The 23,295-nt window shown below is 33.5% G+C and overlaps 2 protein-coding genes and 1 long non-coding RNA gene across 3 annotated transcripts in view; 2 read left to right on the plus strand and 1 right to left on the minus strand.

The window, feature by feature from the left end:
* Window positions 1-13,663, minus strand: part of Cht10 (Chitinase 10) — a 33,164-nt gene extending 19,501 nt beyond the window's left edge. Inside the window, exons 1-16 of the mRNA XM_089699198.1 lie at window positions 13,547-13,663; window positions 13,402-13,462; window positions 9,607-9,749; window positions 9,125-9,227; window positions 8,953-9,029; window positions 8,811-8,860; window positions 8,488-8,694; window positions 4,680-4,880; window positions 4,408-4,516; window positions 3,712-3,892; window positions 2,613-2,798; window positions 1,649-1,768; window positions 1,299-1,422; window positions 834-1,011; window positions 546-645; window positions 398-467 (exon numbers count right to left, since the gene is read on the minus strand). Of these exons, the coding sequence (XP_089555324.1) occupies window positions 398-467; window positions 546-645; window positions 834-1,011; window positions 1,299-1,422; window positions 1,649-1,768; window positions 2,613-2,798; window positions 3,712-3,892; window positions 4,408-4,516; window positions 4,680-4,880; window positions 8,488-8,694; window positions 8,811-8,860; window positions 8,953-9,029; window positions 9,125-9,227; window positions 9,607-9,749; window positions 13,402-13,425 (1,873 nt within the window). The 5' untranslated portion in view covers window positions 13,426-13,462; window positions 13,547-13,663. The remainder of the gene's footprint in view (window positions 1-397; window positions 468-545; window positions 646-833; window positions 1,012-1,298; window positions 1,423-1,648; window positions 1,769-2,612; window positions 2,799-3,711; window positions 3,893-4,407; window positions 4,517-4,679; window positions 4,881-8,487; window positions 8,695-8,810; window positions 8,861-8,952; window positions 9,030-9,124; window positions 9,228-9,606; window positions 9,750-13,401; window positions 13,463-13,546) is intronic.
* The window catches only part of LOC149485858 (uncharacterized), a 94,301-nt gene that overhangs the window by 23,829 nt on the left and 47,177 nt on the right, over window positions 1-23,295 (plus strand). The window lies entirely within an intron of this gene.
* On the plus strand, window positions 16,731-22,955 carry LOC149485861 (uncharacterized). The gene is made up of 10 exons (XM_089699196.1): window positions 16,731-16,924; window positions 18,188-18,339; window positions 19,183-19,297; window positions 19,722-19,868; window positions 20,948-21,002; window positions 21,371-21,464; window positions 21,610-21,823; window positions 21,917-22,046; window positions 22,323-22,528; window positions 22,801-22,955. Exons 1-10 carry the CDS (start codon window positions 16,763-16,765, stop codon window positions 22,933-22,935), a joined length of 1,410 nt encoding a protein of 469 aa, XP_089555322.1. The 5' UTR covers window positions 16,731-16,762; the 3' UTR covers window positions 22,936-22,955.

Here is a 23,295-nt window from a genome sequence, read left to right on the forward strand (position 1 = left end):
AAATAAGAAGAAAGAAGAAATATTAATACAATATCAAGATTAGAAGAATTTGTATCAGACTCAAAAATAAAGCAAGACAGATGTATTCAAATATTAAAAAATAGGTACCTGAAATATGATTGGAGAGCGAATTTCCAGTTTTAAGGCGGTAAGAAGATTTTGTTTTATGTAAGTAATTAGTCGAAGCAGCTGTTGACACTTTAGCATGTTTGTTAGTAAGTGGAAAAGAATAGCGATATTTTAATTTTCTATAATCGAAAAGGTTTTCTGAAGATGGTTGAGCTAGTAGAAGGAGAAGCAGAAATAATAGTTTTAAGTGAAGAGTATAAGCAGAGACATATTAAAAGATATAAAAAGCCTTCAATATAATTTTAACAGCTTTAAGTGACTTAGGTACCTTTCTTACTTTCCGCTACAGCAGTATATGAATTTTGCATTGGCGATGCTTTTTCTGGAGAATTGTTCCACTAAAATAGAATGACAAATTATATTTCAATGCACATTAATGAGATTAAAATACAAAAGGAATTAGGTTTATCACGTACTTCGAAATCATTTTCGTATGCGACTGGTAAAAATCGTGCTGCGTCTTCGACACTTATTCTGAGGGTTTGGCCTGGAATACATTTGGCGACATCTTGATGTCTGGGGAAATAAAAAAGTCAATGAGTTTGTGTTTTTTTTTATAGTGAATCAGAATTCATTTTGTTATTAGTGTTCTTCATAATTATTTGTTTAAATATTAAGCGGTCTATAATACCACCAACTAATACTGTCAGTACCAAAGTGGAAGTGTGCGCAGGATCCTTGGTTTATTAAACGTATTTACTTACCCACAGAACCCAGTAGAAGGATCATAAAGTCGATCATCTTCACACACCATGCGGTAACTAATACCGCCGGTACAGAAATGGAAGTGAGCACAAGATTCTTCGTCTGATGCTAAGTATGGGGTGTTGGTCTCGCACGAACCGATCTTGAGGGAAGATTGGTCTGTGAGAGTTGCTTCACCTGGAGGAATTAAAATTTGTTAGGACATTGTTTCTTGTGTATAAATGAAATGAGACGTTTAAAAATGATACCGGTGTTATCACTTAATTGCATTATGAATATTACTTATAATAATTTATATGAATGAATGATATAAGGTTTTTTTTATAGATGAAAAAATCGAATATATAATTGTTTTGATTGTATCTGCAAAATGTTGCTCAAAAATGAGGGTAGAATACTTAGGTATATATGAAATGGACCTGGATGGAGAAGACATTATAATATGATAGATATTCGTAATTTACCATTAAGACTAATTGAGATAGCACTCAATAACGGGAAAGGTGAGCCACAAAGTCCTCGGAAGTCATCCATGTCGATAGCCCACGCGGCTGCACCGGCTAAACCAGCAGTTGTTATGAATTTCATCTGTAGGAAATAGGATATTAATTTAAGAAATAAATAGCTTTGAAAGGTGTATAATATTAATATTTAATTTTTATTAAAATATTTTTATTTAAGATAAAATATACTGGTTTGAAATTGATCTACTGCGATCTAAAAATCTTTTATAGGAACATAACAAAAATTATTATGTATCTTACGTATACATAATTATTTTTTATAATAAAAATTCTGATAATTAAAATGTAACCTTTTCCAAAATGGTATTGGGCGTGTCATAACTGATCCATTGATTGTCAAATACAGCGAAGGCGTTGCCGGCGTCATCAACACCACTGACGCCCTTCCCTTCTCGTTCCATCATGCATATCTACATTAAAAAATACCATTGTCATGATTGTTAACACGATCTGTGTTATGTTTATGAATAAAATAATATTACTAAGATTGTTTTTTAACTTTTTACTTTAAGGGGCTGTTAAGAGCAAATTTAACAGTGATTGCGCTATCGTTTACTCCCATACGATTGGAAAGTGTGCACAAACGAGAGCGCAATAACACTATTGCTTGGCGGGGCCAGGTCGTAGAAGAATATAATAAGAAAACATGTGATTTAAGGAAAAGCGTGAGTCATATGCGAAATATTACTCGTTAGAGTTTCAGGTATGAATATGTTGACTTCATGTTTTAAATTGCAGACCCGTACGTCAAAAAAATAAAGACATAGAATCGTTTAATGATGATTTTAAGACCAATCTTTGCAATTATTTTCTATCGAGCCGATTTCGTCCAATTATGTAGCGAGTCCGCTGTCCGTCCACAATCTTCGAAATATGATGAACAATAGACAGACAAACTGCATGTGCAGTTTTGTGGGACTTAGACTTAAGTTATTGTAATAATTTGTAAGAATAATTTCAATAAATAATAATAATATTAACATATATTTTTTTTGACGGGCTAGAAAATAAAATATCTTTTCTAAAAAAACTGCTCAAATAACTTCAATTTGGTGTTGTCAGCTCCTTAAAGATGGCTTGTTACTTTCCAATAATGAATAAGTTATTAAAAAAATCAGTTATTATTCTAATCATCTGAACATTTATATGTACGTACTCACATTGCAGACCTTATGAGAGATTCTATTTCTAATAATGCTTTTTACAAATTGTTAAATTAATAATTTCCATACATTCAACTCAGCAATACCGTACCTCAAAATACGCCATCATTCCCTTAGTCTGCGTGTACACTCCTTCATCTCCCCAACCGCTAACAGCCGCGCCAGGCGCTGGTAGCGTAGCCGCAGCGAGCGTGTACGAGCGCCCGAATAATGGCACTCCCAGTACTAACTTGTCTGCTGCCATACCATGTCGGAGGATGTATTTCACCATGAACTCCTGGAATTTTCGAAGTTTTGTATGTTTTGTTAAGGTATAGAGGATTATTTTTGTATTTAAGTAGGAAAGAACAAATGTGATGATGACGTTTTCTAGTGATAATTTTTTTACGTTTAACATCAGCATAAAATAATATAAGCCTGCACTATTACTGCAGGAATTTCAAATATATCTACTTTTGTCCATACTTCTTAACCACAGCACAGCCTATTATCAGGTTCACGTACACTAAAATAAACCAAGTTCAACACTTCAGTCCTTCCATAATCATTCACCATTTCTTCAATGCACCTTGACTGCAACTTATACATCAGCTCAACATATCCTGTCTGCAGGATCGATTAGTCGGTAGCCCCGCTCACTGCGCTCAGGTTGTAACCGTCTTCGATTGGTATCCGTATTTACCTAGTTGTTACTACATAAGCTACTAATCACGTTATCATATTATCGCTGGTTCCTCGCCGCTGCGCCCGGGTCGCAATGTAGTGCGCTGTAGTCGATGCAGGATTGTGTAGTCGGTCGCCCCGCTCACTGCGCGCAAGTCGTAGCCGTCTTCGATTGGTACCTGTACTTACCTAGTTGGTACCATTGAGATAATATTACTACGTATGGAGGAGACACCACGAACAAAATCTGTGCGCCATTTTTTTGCTCTAACTAAGTTTTAAAAATTATTATCTATTTAGGTACTTACCGATGAAAGTTAATCCTTTGCACTTTTCCGTATTATTTGTATTATTTGTGCAATATCGTAACACACACGAAGGCATATTTGATGCGTTTCACTTTAAAACAAATAAAAAATGAGCGTGCAGTTACGCCATATGGCGTATGTTGAGCGGAACATAAGTGATGTAGGCGGTGTCGTCTCTATATGTATATCTCAATGGTTGTTACTACATTAGCCACTAACCACGTTATCATATCGCTGGTCCCTGGGCGCCGCGCCGGGGTCGCGGTGCAGCGCGCTGTGCTGCAGCGCGCGCGGCGGCGGGTCGTCCCGCTTGCCGTGCGTCATGTCCCACGCCTGCAGGATCGTGTAGTCGGTCGCCCCGCTCACTGCGCTTAAGTCGTAGCCGTCTTCGATTTGGTACCTGAGATTTGGGAAGAAGTTATATTTTGTCATCGTATGTAGTGGTTAAGTCGTCAATTTTTTTGTCATACAATTGAGAACTAAAAACTGAATGAATGAGCAATGGACGAGCATCAATTATCTGCACCTTAAATCGGTTAAAGAAAATAATATGTAGGAATAGGTAGTCAAACACCCACGTCTACTCAGGATAAAGATATCAGCTAAAATCTCCAACGCCGCATTTGGCCAACGTGATACTTTTCTATTATAATTATTAATAGTCTTAAAAAAGAGACTTATCCGACTCGACTCTTTGTTACTAAGTAAAATTTCTTGTTATTTCAGTTTACCTAAGTCTATCATCATTATTTCTCTTAGCTAAACATGAATCATTTAAAACATAGGTATTGAGAGGTGGTGTGTACATAGTTTTAACAATGAAATAAAATATCCTTTCAAACTCTATTACAAAATAAAGGAAATGAAAAGCAAATAAAAGGAAAATAAAGCAAATAAAATAAACAAAGGAAATACCTAAATGGTGGCAGCACCGTTGACAATAGGAAGCCATAAGATGAGAACTTCTCGCGAAGTTCGTACAATAACGTTGTCAGTAATTCTTTTTCCTTGTCGTCTTTGTCACCTGAAATGATATTATTCTTTAAGTAATTAATTGCAAATGAACAAGAAATTTATTGTTATTATTTATCGGCATATAAACATCCCAATAATCCTTTATAAGATACAAATTGACAAAGGGTTAAATGCATTCTAATTTACGACTAATAAGTTGTTTATGTTTTTACCTGCGTAAACCCAATGAAGGTCGAGCCCATCGAAGTCGTGTTCTCGCAAAAAGTTGACTGCACTATCAATGAACGAGTTTCGTCGGTATGGCTCTTGTACCATTTCGCTAAAAAGCCGTTCCGTACCGTCTCCTCCAACGCTGATAAGAACCCTGAGACCGGGGATTCGTCGTTTCAGACCTGTAGCTATTCTGTAACCACCTGGTACACAATAATAATACATATACAAAGGTAGATCTTACATATTTAAACAAAACATAACGACGCCCCCCGCGAATAATCCGGTAATCGTAAAAGTGAAAATGTTCAGGAAAAATAAAAAACCATTTTTCCTTAATAACTCCATTAAACAACAAGTATCAGAGACTTTTAATATCGCATATGGAAGCTAATTTTTTCAGCTATCTGGTTATTTCAACAAAATTTAAGTAGTCCCAAGGGCTTCGTTATAATTTAGCTGGATGCATTTTACTATACTAGTGTAGGTCAAGCTCTGGTCAGTAATGTCACTTACGATATTGTTCGTGTAAATTTATATTTTCGACGGCAACAGTAAAATCTTGTTGCGCTAATATTCGTGTTATTTGTTTTGTATACTGAACATTTGTAAAAATCTATTATTTGGTTATTCGATTGTTTAACAGTAACGTACATTTTATTGTTATAACTATTACTGTTTATTCGAATAGTTTACTTAAGTATTATTTGATGATTATTATAGTATATTTTATGAAATACAGGACATTTTATTAAATGAAACAACTTTGGATTGTTTCACAAAACACGATAGTTATTATTATTATAAAAAATAGACACTGCACTGAAGACACGACTATTACACATGATTACATAATCATGAAAATTATACTATGGTCCTATTACAGTTAAAAATTTAATCAGAATCCTCATCAGAACCTCACTGAATGCGAATCCACCGTGACCAGTCAGTACTTGTGTGGTGTGGTGTTTGATGTCTTTTTCCCGACTACCTTGTATGCAGTAGCAGCGCTTGGGAAAAAGAGCTTCGTGACTCCGGCCGTTCCTCCTACATCGTATCTCCTATCCCATTTGCTGATCGTAGCCTGTCTCAAAATACGCTTGACGAATGAAACAGGACACAGATCGTAATCCGGTTTCCTGAGCGGCCTCCTTGGCTAACTCGTCTGCCCGTTCGTTCCCCGCCCTGCGTGCGCCTTAATCCAAAACAGGGAGAACTCCCGCCTCTGCAATGCAGCTTTTCGGAGGGCCGCCCGTGTTTGTACAGTCAGGGGATGAGGGGAACTCAGGGTGACCGCCTGGAGCGCCGATCTGGAGTCAATAAGGACACCGACCTTTGCCGCTCCACTCTTGCAGGCTATGTCTACTGCTCTTTTGAGCGCTAGGAGCTCAGCCTGATAGACGGTACAATACGGTGGCAACGCAAGCTTAATGGCCTTTGTCTCGGCATCACCTTTCCATACGGAAAGGGCGGCTCCGACTCGACCCTCAATCTTGCTGCCGTCCGTATAGACCCTGTGGACATGGCTGTTAACCACGTCAGCATAGGTGTCCTCATTTATCAAGCCGAGCCCCAGCTCTACCTGCTCTGCCGGATGTGGGTCCTCAATCGCAAGAGCCATTCGTTCCACCTCCCTGTCCCTCAACACCGCCGGGTGCAACACACCCCTCTTGATCTCATAAAGCCTCGAAGCTTCGAGTATCCTGAGGTCAAGAGGGAGAATCCCAGCCAACAGCATCGCAGAGTTCAGGGAGACAGTCCGATATGCTCTGCAGATCTTCTGGGCAAAACCCCGTTGAACGGTGTTAAGCCTCTTTTGGACCCCCATCTTTTCCGTCGTGGGTGCCCACGCTGCTGATGCATACAAGATAGTCGGTTCTATAACTGCGATATATATTATAGTCTTAACTACTTGGGGGTTAAGCCCCCAACTTACTCTAGCTGCTCTTGCTAATAGCTTATAACGGGCGATTGCCTTTTTGCAAACGCTCCCGACGTTTCGGTCAATGTCAGGCCGCCATCAATAGTAAGGCCCAGTATCTTAATACTTTCGAAATATTGGATGTCCACACTCCCCGTTACAAGTCGTGGCATGTCAAATTTTTATTTTCGTGTCGAGAGCAGGGCACATGTCTTGTGTGGTGCGAATTTTTGTTTATTTCTGACACCCCATTCGTCAATTTTCCTCAATGTGCAGTTTGTCTTCATCTCTACTTCTAAAGCAGTATCTCCATCAAACACTAGCACAATGTCGTCGGCAAAAGCCTGACAAAACACATCCATCTCCTCTAACATCCACAGCAGAGGATCCAGCAAGAGGTCCCACAGGAGCAGCCCACCTATGGAACCCTGCACGCACCCCTTGTTGGTCTCTCTACTCACTTCACACCCGCAGGTATGCGGGGGACAAGAGGTGTGAAAGTTAGGTAACTTTCACACCTCTTCCACTCAGGTATCTGCTGATCACCCGCCTTACGTTCCCCGGACACCCAACTTCGGCCAACCGCACCTTTATGACTGGCCACCAGGCGCTGTCGAAGGCTCCCTTTATGTCCAGAAATACCACAACAGAAATCTTCTTCTCCTCCCTCTTATTTCTGATGTGGCTCACTAGTCTATAGAGGGCGTCCTCGGTGCTCCTCTGTGGCATGAAGCCATACTGATGGGGGCTTATTGTGGGCAGCAGGTAGAACCTGAGTCGGACGACCAGCATCCAATGAAGATGAAGATGAAGGTTTCGATGTGGTCTATGCTGATGCCTGCCTCGTTTATCTATCAAACTTTCATCTCTTTTAATTTTTCTAAGGCCGTGTAAATCATTTGCTCAGTAATAGAAAGTGTTTAAAAAAATACCTTGCATACTTGCACTCCATAATGAATGTATCTGGAAATCGATTTCTTAATAAAACCCCGAATAAGCCTGTACTAGCACTTAATTAAATAATGTAGAAAACTATTTACCTGAATAATATCGTAACAATGTTTACTGTCGAAGCATATTGATATTATTTTTCGTAAAGATCTAAAACCATATTATTCGTTTAAAATACATTTTAATGTTATTTTATGGAATATACGCGTAATTTTTCATATCTTCGTAAATAAAGATAGAAAAATTCTGAAAAAAATTTACATGGTGTATTTTAACTTCTAGATGCCGAAAAACGCATAACATGAAAAACCCCGTAATAGGTCATTACCGGATTATTCGCGGGGGACGTCGATAATCGTTTGATAATTTCTTATTTGACGATAATTTCTAATCTCGACGAATTTTTATGCAAATTATTGTTGATTTTTACTTTTACATTGGTTGAATAAAAAATTTGGTTGAAATCATTATTTATACGATTAGAGAATATTCGTTGCCTGCCTTGCAAATATTTTAATCTTTGGACGAAGGTGCATCGTGCTAAAAGGATTGCTAATTGATTAGCGAAAACTGGTATGAATATTGTTTACAGAGGACTTGGATAAAAATATAAGTAAACGTGGTCATGGAAAATACACACGATGAATGATTTTTTTTTAATTTTTATAGTATCTACCTACTGACCTGAACTCTTGCATTACTTTCACTATACATTGACACGTACTAGGTCATAACTCAACATTAGCATGAAAGGGCAGCAATATAATATTCAAATCACAAATACGTAAAATAATGAAGAGACTATCATAGCATACTTATTGGCTATGCCAGACTCTCTAAAAGTCAAACATTCATTGGGATGTGGACATGTCCTTCAAATCCATTGGAATTTCTGTATTTCACTAGAAAGAAGTTAGAAGATGGCATCATTATCTCACCTTTTATTACATCGTAATCTTCATTAGCCGATATAACGTTATAAGTATGCGGGTGTAAGACGGCAAAGGCGTAGTGCAGATTTGTACATGATTTAGGCACTAGACCCGCGGTAAAAGCTAAGGGTGGAGCTCTATACGCCGCCCATGATTCCAAATAACACACTACCAAACGTCGAGCGTCGGGACCATTTACGGTCTGTTGCATTTCTGAAAAAAAGCAATTTATTCTGTATTTAAAAATAATTTATAATGATTATTGCACATGTATTGTGCTAATCGATAATAATGTAATGAAACGAAGAAGGGAATTATTGTATAAATACCTTGGAGATTTGCATTTCCTAAGTGCAGTCTCTCATCTGTACGCGAACTACTGAAATTTGGACATAATTATTATATATTCGCATATTACAATAAATTTAACTATATTGAATATAGATACTCTTAAGACTCTATATCACTTACTTATTTAAATGACTTGCAGCGCCGTAGTATTTTTGGAGATTTTCTACATCTTTGAAGACATTCACGTTCTTTGCGTCCTATAAAAATAATCAATTTTTCAAATAATAGTTAACAATTCCAATATTAATAAATTGTAGAGTAGATAATAGAATAATTATAATCACATAGGTACCTCGACATATTTCTGCAAGGACTCCCGGTCTAGAACAGGAATAGGTCTTTTTTCAACGGCATCTCGCAATGGTAAACGACCTTCGCTTTCGTCCTGAAGATTCCTATAAAAAAAAGGTAAAATATGTTTTTCAAGAAATTAAAACAATAACAATAAATTTTAAGTCAAGTTATAGGATTATCTTTTAAGATTTTATATTTTTTAAAACTTGCAATTTAAATGCCGAACAAATTTTTGGCGCCCTTTTTTTTCGACACATGAAGTGCGAAGGCCATAGATAGTAGATACTCCATGTGAAGATAAGAAAACTTAAAAAAAAAGAAAAAAACCTTAAAAATTATTAAATGAATTAAATAGATTTTGATACAGTTTTTATGTGAGAATAAAAAAAGTGTTTGAAAAATTTTAATTCATGAAAAATATTATTTTAAACTTATGATTAAAAATTACCAATTAAACTTTTAAAAAATAGCGATGATTACCTTAGGGGAATACTTTCAACAGATGCTCTAATTGGAGGTGCAATTGGTTCATGTTCCGGAACAGATTCAACAGCTTTTCTATCGAAGGCTCCTTCATCTCGATAACGTGGAGAGGCAGTCGCACTCACACACAGGGCAATACACTAAAAAGGGGGGAAAAAAATAAAAATACTTTAAATTACATATTCAGAACAGAACATAAATATTCATAATTCAGAATCAAATAAGTTTAAACATTTTAAGTATCAAATTCTTAGACCATTTATAAGCCATAATGTTTCGGATAAATTGGCAGTTTATCAAACAAAGGCTAGGCGGCTGTTGACCTGACAAAAAATGAATTCATTATTCAATAACAATGTGATGTATCAATTGTTGACGATTACTCAGAGAGATGATGTTTTTTTTAACTTTATTAGATCTTCAAAAGTTCCGTTACATTGCTGTTAGCAAAAAGCATTGAAGGATAATTGACGTTTTTGATGTCTCCTGCGGGTCTTAAAAAAAGCCATCATCTATTGTTGGCGCCATAATGATTAATTCTATGAAAATACTCAAAAAAGCGTGGGTGAATCCGGTCAGTGACCCATAGATCATGTATCGCACTATAACTTTGCGTAATTTACATAACTTGACAGACTTAAGACCAAGATCAACACTTGAGGCTTGTTCGCCGAAGTGTATTTTTAATTTCAATGTTTTGGAAAAGGCAATGACCTGTTTTATTTCTGAATAAATAATGCAAGAAAAGAATAATATTGAGGAAAGTTTCAACTAATCAGTTTGAGTGATAAACTAAGTCGTATTTTGATCTTTTTAAATGATGTAGGTAATTTATTGCTGTTGTGCTGTTGTGTATTATTATTGATTACTCATAAAAAATGCTTTCTTCAGAAAGACAATCATAGGCTATGGTTATAATCTGTATTATGAATTTCAACCACTACAATAAGTAAACAATAATAATGAAATTTAATCAAGAGTGAAAGGTAGGTATTCAATGTTACAGTGAGTCAAAAATATCTATGTACAGGCTTGTTGATAGTGTAATATTTAAATAATAGTCCTACAGGAAAACAAATTCCTAATTCAATCATTTTCTACATATTTTTTAAGACAAAACAATTCGTGCATGTTTTATCCTGCAGATGGCTAACAAAATCGATTATAAAAATATAACATGATTACAAAAAGAGCTAAATAGTAGTTGCAGCGTTTGTTTTTGTTCAAATGCCGAAAATAAGTCATCTTAAAAAAAAATGAATAATAATTTCCTGTTAAAGATTTCAAACTATAATATCTAGAGTCTAGACTTATTGATGAACTTGCGACACAGATAAACTAAATATTTTGGCACAATAACGATGTATTTTGTATTCATCAGTAAACAGAATTTGTGTCCAGTTTGGAATTTAAATAAAGTTCTACAACCTTTAGCGAGCAAACGAGTTTGGTTGATAATAAATAAAGTTAAGTATATCATTAGATTGGAAACACGTTACATTTTTCATCTAAACATGAAATTGATCTAATAAATTGCCGTAAAATTAATAGCAGGTACATTGACTCTTGTTTAGGAAAATAACACAATTTGCATACAGGCATCATTGGCAGGTAGCAGCAGAGGTCATCGTCATCGGCTCACGACCATTACAAGGAACCTATTTTCGAGACCCGAGTGACATTTCGCCAGCGATTAGGACACGGATTTTTTATTACACCCATTTAAAAACCCTCGCAGGAATCAGTTAATATTTTGGAACCAGAATCGTTTTTTTATTTTAATGATTCGATTTTTACGATACTTTAAATGTTTAATGTGATTTGTGTGTATTTTTCTTTAAAAGTTTGGTAGGCTATAACAACATACAGTCATTATCAAAATCGCATAAACATAATTTAGGATTTATTCTTATTTCTGAACAATACGTTTATTGTCTCTTAAGAAATGATTCACTATTTTTGCTAATTGTTAATCTACCTATACAAATAATATTATTAAACTGAAGAGATTTTTTGTTTGAACGCGCTAATCTCAGGAATTACTGGACCAATTTAAAATAGCGCTTTCAAACAAACAAACTGCTTAGCATTATAATATGTATAAATAAATAAATATTAAAGGACATTATTACACAAATCGACCTAGTCCCACAGTAAGCTCAATTAAGGCTTGTGTTGTGGGTACTAGGCGACGATAAATATAATATTTAATAAATACATATATAGATATAACACCCAGACCCAAGAACAAATAATTGAGTTGATCACACAAATATTTGCCCTGACCGGGGATCGAATCCGGGACCGCCGGCTCAGACCTCAGTAGGCAGTTACTTTACCACTGCGTCAACCGCGTCGTATAAGTAAAGATTTACCTTTTTTCATATGCTGTTTCGCTTAGATATTCTGAATATTTTTTTTATGTATAGATATTATTATAGGGTGTTTTTTATTTTATCCCGGGGGGGTCTTACCGAAGACCAAAGTAGGAATTCTTCTAAGTATATTATGCATAAAAACAATACCTACTAATTATAATTATTAACAGGATAATATCCAAGGATGTAAACGTATGTTGTTATTTATAAGATCGTGTGCTGAATACTCAGATGACGACTATAAATCGATTACTTTATATTTTATGAGTTTGTAGAGAATTGATTATTTTCCGCCTTAAAAATAATATTGATAAAAATACTATGCACCTACTCTTATGAGTACATAATACATATAAGGAAGAGAAGAACATTAAATTGTTAGTGAATTTAATTCTATTGTATCGATTGTTGTAATTATCGGTGCTCACACATCACATCATTAACCGTCTGTAAAGACGCAGAAAACAACAACTGTATCGGTATTGAAAATTCCCATGTCATTCCTAAAGGAAAAAGGTTCTACATTTTTTTCCTTATTATTTATAAGGATTCGTTAAGTATTATTATATTAATTTCATATTAATTTAATGTTAATAATACGTTTTAATATAGGTTTGGTGACCATCGGACCTATATTGCTCTACTAATGTGTGGACTTACCTACTCTCCAAATTGGGATAAACTATGTACAGATTTTTGTAATATATACGAATTACATAATAGTTAATACCAATGTCCAATATAATAAGTATTCTGGGAAAGTAAGGTTTCATAGAGTACATTTTTTTTGGTTCTTAAATTAAATAAAATAATTTAGTTGCTCTACATCAGCTCTGATTATATCAACACTAATACACTTATATTTTGTTTTTCAATATTTGTTCTGGTTTCAATATTTTATATGTAGAGCAAAAATTACTAGTAGGTAACATATATATTTAATTGATGTTTAATTAATAAAATATTATAATGACAAATTTGCTGCTCTAGATTTGCGGTGAACAGAAAGAGCATCATAAGGTATTTATTTGTAATCATCTATCATGACCTTAATGACTATTCATAAATATGTCATTTTAATGAGGTATTGAGATTCGCTTATATGAAAACAATACATTATTTTTAATTATTGCTTTTAGCCACTATTATAAAATTCATTTATTGCGCAATGTGCACTTAATACATTGGTATTTTCTTGCGTTTGGTTGTGTGTTTTAAACATAATTTGTTAAGACAATACTCGTAGCGTTAGCTACTAGCTATTAAGCATATTCGTATTATAATATTATTTTTGTGAATACATATGTACTTTTCAATTGCTTATATAAAAAATATTGCGTATCTTTTTGCCCAAAGAAAATTGAATTTATTATTTAGAGAAAATATAAATATGTACTTAATTGAAATAACTCACCACAGATAATATTCTTAACCCCATAACGGGGATGTTTTTATTTACAACTCCGATTATTATTCTGAAAGTAAAAAAAGCATTTCTATATTCGTGTAAAAATAAGAGATGGATTTTTCAACATTTCAATAATAGAGCTAAAACGTACCTGCTATAGATTTACTTAACAATGATAAGATTGGCAAGGGTTGTCTTCACTCAGTATCCAGTATTGTTAGCTACGCCTGCGCCGGCGTCGCGGGTGCCGTGCGACTGAGCTGACAACGCACGAGTGTCCTAGTGTTAATACCTCGGTGTCATCGAGCTTCACATCTCGCACCTACGCATATGTGTATTATGTATTATCGAATTTTGGGACTCATCTGCCACACAAAAAAATAAAGTCTTTCTGGAAGGACAAAGCTGTGCCATACCTACCTAAACATTTTAACGAATGCAATGTTATGATTTAGCTTGTTGTTGCTAATTCATCGCTTACTTTTTTGGGATATGAAAATGTCACGAACAAAGGTCTACTGGCATTTATTAAATATCATGTTAGTTCCGCAAATGTTTAATCTATTATTCATATAATTACTGCCAGATATGATATGTCCTCTATTCTTATAATCCAAAATAAAATTGAAAAGTAATCAGATAACTAAACACCCCAAAAAGTCAAATACTTACCTTTTAATTGGGTGATAGTATAAATTATAAATTATTTATAAATATATTTAATACTAGCTTGACATTTGCAGTTTTATAGAGTCTTAAATCATTCTTATATGTTAAACCTATTAGTTTTGGGACAAATACAATATTATTAAAAGCATCATTAAGATTGATTCATAACGATTTATTGTCCTTATAATCATTATTACGCTTTTAAGCAGTAAACTTTTATAACAACAATATAACTCAATACTGCTAACCCAAAATTAATTTGTTTGACAACGAATTATCAATTAAGTAATAACTATTTAAATTAATTCAAACAAAGCATAATTCTGGAAATTAATTATTTTGTTTTTATTTGTAATTAATTTACACTTTCGTGTGTAATTAGTAGGTTCACTTTCTCTAGCTAAATAATTAATATATTTATGACAGGTAATTGGTTTATTTATAATATTATTTATTTCGATCAATATAAAAAATTTAATGTGTTGTACTGTGCCTTTAAAGTTTAAAGATATATTTAAATTTAAAAATGTTATATATTATGTGTAATCTTGTTTATAACATATTATAGAAGTTTATTAATAACATAGCACTGGAGGTAATTAGTACTTACGTTAAGCGAAGCATTCGTGGAGCACTATATACACTAAATATAATATTCGAACACATTAAATATATATTTAAATTATTATTAATAAATTACCACGTACATGTCAAGTAGGTAGAACAGTGATAATGTAGCTGCGAGGTTTCTTTTTCATGTGGGAATACGTGGTTCCGCGATGAGCAGACGGTAAAGCGCCACAATTACTATGCAAGCTGCGTATCTTCCTTTCTTCCCGCCAATGTCACTCGCATTGTTTGCCGGCATGCAGTCACCGTCATCGTATCGACTAACAGTAAACCTACTAAGTGGACCCTGAAATTGGCATTGCCCTTGTTACGCTCATTGATTTAATACACGACCTAGTCTCCTCGAGGAAGTTTTCTGTTTAGGACGTACGTTCATAGTAAATTTTGTACAGCGTTTTACAGCTTCTTTGGGAGCAGACAGGCAAACTCATTGATGAGTTGCGGGATAAGGAGGGTGAGGGTCGTTCCGCCGTATCTACTAAATTCCGTTAAATTATCAGTTCGTCACAAATGGTATAGTTTTGTTTTTTCAGAGATGACCACGGGAAAGATAATTCACTGGTCAAGAAAGAATAACACGATATATACATATATTTAAAAGATTTATTATTGTCAAAAAGATCCGGCATAGAAAATGCTTCGTATCATATTACTATAGATTTAATCTATAGTCGCTTTTTACAAAGAAATTCAAAAATATGATAGGATGAAATGGGTTTTATTCGCGGAATTTAAAATGACGTTAAGTATATATTTTTATTTGGAATATATTAGTTATATGCATAAAAAAAAAACAGAAAGCAAAGTTGAAAGCATCAACTATCAAGCGTGTAGGTATCCTATTTGATGGTTTTGACGAATATTATGCGTTGATTTATGAAATATATCGCTAGAAATTTTGGATGGAATTTGGATCGTTTCATTGTAAATATCTTGAAGGTATTGTATAAAAATATACTGGTTTGATAATAATAGCATTCATATACATATTGTATTTAATCAATCACTAGTTATGTGTTAATTTCACATTATGAGATTTACCCCTTCATTCGTTATTAGATACCCCGATGCATCACATGATGGCATGCATCACACGATTGATTGATTGATTTCTTGGGATTGTCAGAATTACATGCGAATTTCATGGTAGCACTTTAACGCGAGCTTTAAACTAATTGAGTTCTTGTTATTTAAATAAACCAGATACTAATTATGTTAAAGTCGATTCAAATACGTACATTTTTATTAACAACATAGCATTTTATAACATGTAAGTATTATAAAGTAAGCTTATGTTAAAAAATTATGCCTCTGCCTTTACTTTACCTTTTAATAACTAATTATTCAAGCAGATAAATTACGGAATAATGGTAATTATTTTTTTGTTTATGGTTATCAGTATAGAGGTAGTATAGTTATAGACGTTTTATTTTTGTTTTAAATGCCATCATATGATTTCATACGATATTCAAGTTATGAAGAGCAGAAAGTTTATTGAACTGTGAAAAACGTTGAAGAATTTCCTGCCCTTTTGTTTATATTTTTATGAACCGGTCTGATATGTGTTTACTTAAAACTAGGTGAGCCGAGTATCTTGGATATTTGCAATACTAAGGGTATTGCTACGGGAGCAGTCCTCTTCGAGTCAAGTTCAAGGTGAATCATTGGCATTTATTAGGCGATTCGTCAACTTTGCTGCAAGGTAGAGATAGGTCTATTTCTATATTATGAAACATTAATTTTAATCAAATAAACAGGACAGGTTATGAAAAAAATAAGCCGTTAGTTATGTTTCGGTATTTTATCAAAATATGTATCTACAGCTGTATTTGAACATCTCTAGAAAATTAAACAGCACCAAATATCTAGACAATAGACATAGACAATATTTTATTTTTAGTGATGCTATTGACTAAAGATAGAGGCCGATTCATTAACATTGAAGTTCTAATTAGTAGAATATAAATATTGTATAATAGTAGAGTACGCGTCAGCGTACTGTTATCAGTTATTTGTAGCAGTTGAACCGAGGGTTTCAGGTCGTGACGTTGTGCATCGATTTTATAAAATGTCAGCTAAAATCAAACAATTGTTTATTAGTAAAAATGTTGTGACAGAGACAAAAATTTTCGATGGTGGTGTATTGGTTGACGAGAATGGAGTTATCGAAAAAATTGTAAGCCGAAATGAAGCCCTCAAAATAATAAAGGAGAGTCGTCAAAGTGTTGAAGTAAGAATATTTGTGCTTATTTTTATTACTTATGATGCGATTATTTGTCTCTGGCTGCTATCTATAAACGAAGATGAATTTTTGAAGGCCAAGATACTCGTTGATAAGGTCAAATCAATTGTTGAACATAAATAACTCTCCATTTTTATCTTCATTATTTTATTTAAACATTAGGTACGTAGATATGATCTATGCAATTATCTTTCAATACATGCCATCTTTTGATATTAACATTATTATAGGTAGGAAACTATTTTTTCAGAAATATAATTTTTCTCAATTAATTTTTTACAACCTCATAAGCAATGTTATTCCATGGAATTCATTTTGAAATAGTGAGTTTATTTTTATTAATGATAATGTACCTATACCAGGTAGGTACATTAACATTAGATATTTAATTATTCATTGACATGTGATTTGTAAAGCATAGTGTGAAGGTAAGATAGAGTAAAAACCAAGTAAAAACTGATAATAGATCAGCACCAACTCGTAGTACTGTGAACCAATAGAGAACATCCTTATTATGTCTATTTTTCATTTCAAAATTTACTCATCCGGAGTTTTGAAAATGTATGGAACATTTTTAAAAATAAACTTCACGTTTACCCAAGGGTTCTTAAAAAAGGAAAAAGCGCACAGGTCTTGTCCAATCGAACCAGTTTCAAAATATTATATGAGGTGACGTTTACATAAGGTTTAGGTATATATAAATTGTGAACATCGTGCGGACCCCATTCGGTCCATGGACAGTAGAATCGCCAAAATGCACCAATGCACTTATTATGCACCATGCATCGGTGTATTTCTTCGAATTATAATATAAAGTTCTCTGCAACTATATTAGGTATCCTTAAGTCCTTCTATATCTAATCCTCTCTTAATACCAGCATAATAGCATCTTAATACATAATATAATATTGTCCATGACCTTATATTGTTTAGGCCATAAAAGTCTTGTCTTTTGCTAATGCTAACAAAATATATTTTAAATTAAATGTTAACGGTTGTATATTTGAACTTTTTCAAATCGTATATTAATCAAAATATTGCAATAAAATGCAGCTAAGATATTAAACAAGTGACCTGTGAGACCAATAAAATTTATAGCTCTTAATTTCTTCGATCATCAAGATATTTTAATGGACTTGCTCTATTAATAAGGATCAGCTCAGCTCTTTTCAGAAAAATTTTGAGACTAGATCTACGTAGCTCGGCTCTGATTTATCATCTATTCACTAATGGATTATATTATCTTCCCAGGTAATAGATGGTGGTGAGTTAGCAATAATGGCAGGCGTGGTGGACTCCCACGTGCATGTCAATGAGCCTGGACGAACAGCCTGGGAAGGATTTCGCACCGCTACCAATGCTGCCGCTGCGGGAGGGATTACCACGATAGTTGATATGCCTTTGTAAATATAAAGTTTCTAATTTATAATTTCGTTAATGCTCATGAAATAATAAATACATAAATTATTGCATCCGAACGCTTCCTAAATTTCTTCCTAATTATACTAGGTGTTTTTATCAACACTAATTGCAGTTTTTATTTGCATGTAGGATTGTAGGGATACCTATTTGCTTTCAATTAAGATTCTTAACATGAATTTCCTTAGAAGTTTATCAATTGCCAGTCTAATAGCATATAAATGTCTTTATTACTCATAAAAGTCAAGTTAGAATAAAACACCATCTGAATTTATTCCGCTTGTTTTTCGTTTTTTAAAATACAATACATTAAAATATTATGTTTGTTGTATTAATAGGTGTTGTAAAAGTGGATTTATTGATCCGGTCAAGAGTGTCTGATTTAGGAATCAATAGTTATTATCTTCAATATATAAATTAGTAATTTATATAGCCTTTAATAAACTAAAAACCTTAACTAAATTCAGTTCTCCACTATCAGTCTCTACCATTCACGAAAGACGCAATTTTGACAAACGAGTACCTACCATCGATTATTTTTATAATTCTATACGACTATATCCATTCAACTGTTTACTGCAACCAGAAATAATTATTGTACACACCAGAAAGATAATTATGTAGATCCAAGTGCCAAGTAATAAAGTAGCTAGCCTTTGTAGAGCTGCGACTGGTATTTCGTTAAATAGTTGTTTGAATAAATGGATTATTTTTCGCTATTTTATGTAAATATACTTAAAAATACTATATGAATACAGTTTATTGATTTTTAACGAAATTGAAAGGTTTTCTTACACCCACAAAATGTATTTGGTTGATTGTTGCAGAAATTCAATTCCACCGACGACGACATTGGAGAATCTGAAGGTTAAAGCGTCGTCTGCCAACGGAAATGTATATGTTGATGTTGGATTCTGGGGCGGAGTTATAGTTGGAAATCAGGTACGAACTAAGATATTAAAATATGACTAATAAACCTAATTATAAGTTATTTAATTTGCAGTATTATTTAATTTAAAATAAAACGCTTTAAAAATTACAATGCGCTTATCAACTAATAGATTTTTGCTTAATATTTTGTCTGATAGGTATACATAATTTGAATGTATAATTTACATAAAATAAACGGTATCTTTCCAACATTCGTATATGATTGTAATAGCGACCAAACGAGTGGAATTAGTTCGTAAGCTTCACATGCTGCCCATAAACAACCACAACAATGATTTATTGCTAACCTTAACTACATTTTATGATCTAGATGGGACAAGATGGGATTATATGACAATAAAAATAAATAAAACATAACAGTATATATATCTATTATCTATATAATTATATACAACTTCTTCTTTATGTATTTCAGGATTCCCTCCAAGATCTCGTCGACGCCGGTGTAGTTGGTTTCAAATGTTTTCTTTGTCCCAGCGGAGTGGATGAATTTCCTAATGTGGGTGTTGAAGATCTCAAAAAAGCATTCCAGGCCCTTGAAGGAACCGGATCTGTACTAGCTGTATGTGAAATTGTATAAAAAATATAATAGTAGTCAAAGAAAAACTCGCATATGTCCCGTTCCCGTGGGATTTCCAGGATAGAACTAATCCTGTCCTTTCTAGTTTCTTAGGTCTCAAACTATCTATGTACCAATCTAATTTCATATAAAGCGGGCTAGTACATAGCTTAGGAATGGAGAGAGACGAACCGACAGATAGACATGATATTATAGCATGTGAAAAAGAGATCATTATCGACACATAAAATGGCGTGAATTAATGTCATTTAAATGTTTTAATGTCATTAATTAATTACATACTTAAAATAACAAGGTTAAGATACCGATGAAGGAAAGACATTATAAAAAGAATGTAGTCGCTTCTTCAATATAAACAAATCAATCGTAATAGTCGTGAATTTGTAATAAGATGCATAAAGATATATTATGTATAAATACAATTACTTAACTACATAGTTACTTATTTAGTTTGTTAACAAACATCATTTTTTTAAATAATATAGTTACTAAGTATGGATATAAAAACATGATTTTTAATTTTTATAAATATAAAAGCACAGAAAATAATATACTACGTATAAAAGTAAGAAATTAAGACTATGAAAAACCCAAAAATACCACCAGCTCTTCTACGTTAATATGCGTTACATCAAAGTATAATCCGTTATGTTATAACAATGTCGTCTTCTGTTTATATTATAATATTTATTAGGCTGATACGTAGAAATCAGCGAAACACTCAACACAGAGATGGTAGTGAAGTGAAGTCCCATGTCCCCAAGTGGGGTAAGGGGCAATGCATTATACATCTGTTTCACTGATCGATTTTCTTTAGGGACAAGTAGGTGATCAGCCTTCTGTGTCCTGCCAGACCGAGACATTTTCTTTTCTTCGTCTCCACCGGGAATCGAACCCAGGACCCCTCGGTTCTACGCTCACGCGTCAACCACTGTACCAAGGAGGCGGACAGAGATGGTAGTGGTCAAACTCAAAAACTTTTTTTCATGGAAAATATTGTAATCCAACGTCATTTAAACTAAATAATAAACTTTTAACATAATTATTTTACTTACTTTCAGTTTCACGCGGAACTGGAAGACGATACACCGTGCATGGCTAAAAAGAAAGCACAAGGTAGGTATATCAGGTAGAGATAACACAAATATTAGGGTACGTACTAAATAGAAAAATTTCATAAATTATATTAATGAGTAAAATTACCAAAATAGCTGAAACGGAAAACGTACATAGGTAATGTATGTATTTATTTACGCCTATGTACATAATTTATTTCTATACCATTTCTATACCAAGTTAATGATGGCCTAAGTTTCCTATTCCATAATTCAAATAAAAATACAATATAATGAAACTCGGTTATGCCGTTGGCATTACTATGAATTATGTGTTTTTTTAAGGCCACCTACTCATTTTTTAAATTTGTATATTATACGATGAAGTCAATTCTATTCTAATAAATATACTTATTTCCATTATGCAAGATCCGGAGGACTACAATACCTATTTAGAATCAAGACCGCCCAAAATGGAATTAGATGCAATATCACTCATTCACAACTTTGTTAAGACCACTGAGTAAGTATATTTAATATAGATCAAATTTTTGTGTTCATATAAAAATCCATAGGGAGGTTTAATTCCCAATAAGGGTTCGTTCGAAGGTGAGGTGATCTTTACTATTTTTACTAATCTTTAAAATACCATATAATGTGTATTATAGCGTACGAGTCCACATAGTCCACGTGTCATCTGCGAATGTAGTGCCTCTGCTGGTAGAAGCACGTCAAGCGCGTTTGGCTGCTTCTCATCCAGCGTGGCGAGGCGGAGTCACAGCTGAAACCTGCCACCATTACCTATCCCTGAGTGCTGAAGAAATCCCAAAAGGACATAGTGAATATAAATGCGCTCCACCTATTCGGGAGAAGGATAATAAGGTAGACTGTACCCGTTGAGCTTCAATTTTTTTGTGCGCCTGCTCTTTTTGTTTAAAAACTCAAATAATTAACATTGCATTCAAAAATGTGTAGGAGAAGCTGTGGGCACACTTATTGAAAGATGATTTAGATATGGTGGTATCAGACCATTCTCCTTGCACACCGGAGCTGAAGTGTAAGAACAATCTTGAAGCTTGGGGTGGAATATCATCAGTGCAATTTGGTATGTTAAACTTCTTACTTATAAATTAACCACAAGCCTCGGTGTTAATTACTAGAACATAAATAAATTGTTGTTTCAAATATAATAAATATACTTACCTATAATAGGTAATTTGAAAGTTCTTTATATTACATACAGTACCTAATTCAAGTCAAGTATTGTAATGATTGGTAACTTGCCATAAATTGACATATCACGTATCCTGAGGGAGCTTTCAATTATTTAGTAAAATAACTCACAAACATCATTATTTTAATTAACTCTGAAATTTTATAGGATTATCTCTATTTTGGACTCAAGCGCATTCCCGTGGTTTAGACTTAAAAGCTATAAGCAAATACCTGTGTTGTGGTCCTGCACATCTCTGTGGTCTCGAAAAACAGAAAGGCGCTTTGAAACCGGGCCTCGATGCTGATATAATTTTATTCGACCCAAATGAAACGTTTGTAGTTTCATCTAATATTATTCGTCATAAAAATAAGGTGAGTAAAAATATTTAAGTAAAATCATTACAGTTATAACTATATCGTGAATTTCATTATATAAACAGAACAGAATAAACAGAATGTATAAAATTTATTTTACTTATTATAGCTGTAGGTAGTTTGAACACCAAACGTTGTTGTTTTGCTAATCAGTCTGAAATATTACAATCAAAACTATCGACTAGGTATTTTCTATTCAGTCATCATAATTCTTAATTTACCATTTACTATGTGTATACCTTGCTAATTTTATGAAAAAATTGTTTAAGCTAACGCCATATATTGGGAAGGAATTGAGAGGAGTTGTGAAGAAAACTTACCTTCGAGGAAAATTAATATATTCCGATGGCGATATTATCGGGGAGCCGAAAGGAAGATTGTTATTAAAAAAATTGAAAATATAAGAAATTGATGTGACATAGGACAGTGTTTTTCATTTAGCACAATAAATAATAGTCAAATCCAATGAAGCCTATGCTAGGTATATTTTATAGATGCCTACTTAGTTATTAGTTTTATTAATCATTTCTTCCCAAGCTATTAAATTTGTTCAGCTTATTTTATCATTACATTTTTTCTTCTTATTTCATAATCGTAACCTAAAGCTATACGACCATCATAGAAATAATAAAAACATACAAAAAAGATTGCACATGTTCTCAGATTGAAAATATGAATGTAAGTAATGATAATGCAGATCAAAACTTAGTTACATTATTTACCGATTGTTTATAATTTTTATAAAATAAAATCATGTTTATTTT

This window comes from Colias philodice, chromosome 9, assembly GCF_061535455.1.
Source record: "Colias philodice isolate Cphi_HAF_F1 chromosome 9, ilColPhil1 Martin Lab GWU primary, whole genome shotgun sequence".
Lineage (NCBI taxonomy): Eukaryota > Metazoa > Arthropoda > Insecta > Lepidoptera > Pieridae > Colias > Colias philodice.

Excerpts from the sequence above, each read along its gene's own strand:
- LOC149485861 (XM_089699196.1), top strand. The coding sequence starts at position 16,763 with ATGTCAGCTAAAATCAAACAATTGTTTATTAGTAAAAATGTTGTGACA. Across the intron at positions 19,869-20,947 it reads GAACCGGATCTGTACTAGCT|TTTCACGCGGAACTGGAAGA; the intron begins GTATGTGAAATT and ends ACTTACTTTCAG. Across the intron at positions 21,465-21,609 it reads AACTTTGTTAAGACCACTGA|CGTACGAGTCCACATAGTCC; the intron begins GTAAGTATATTT and ends TGTGTATTATAG.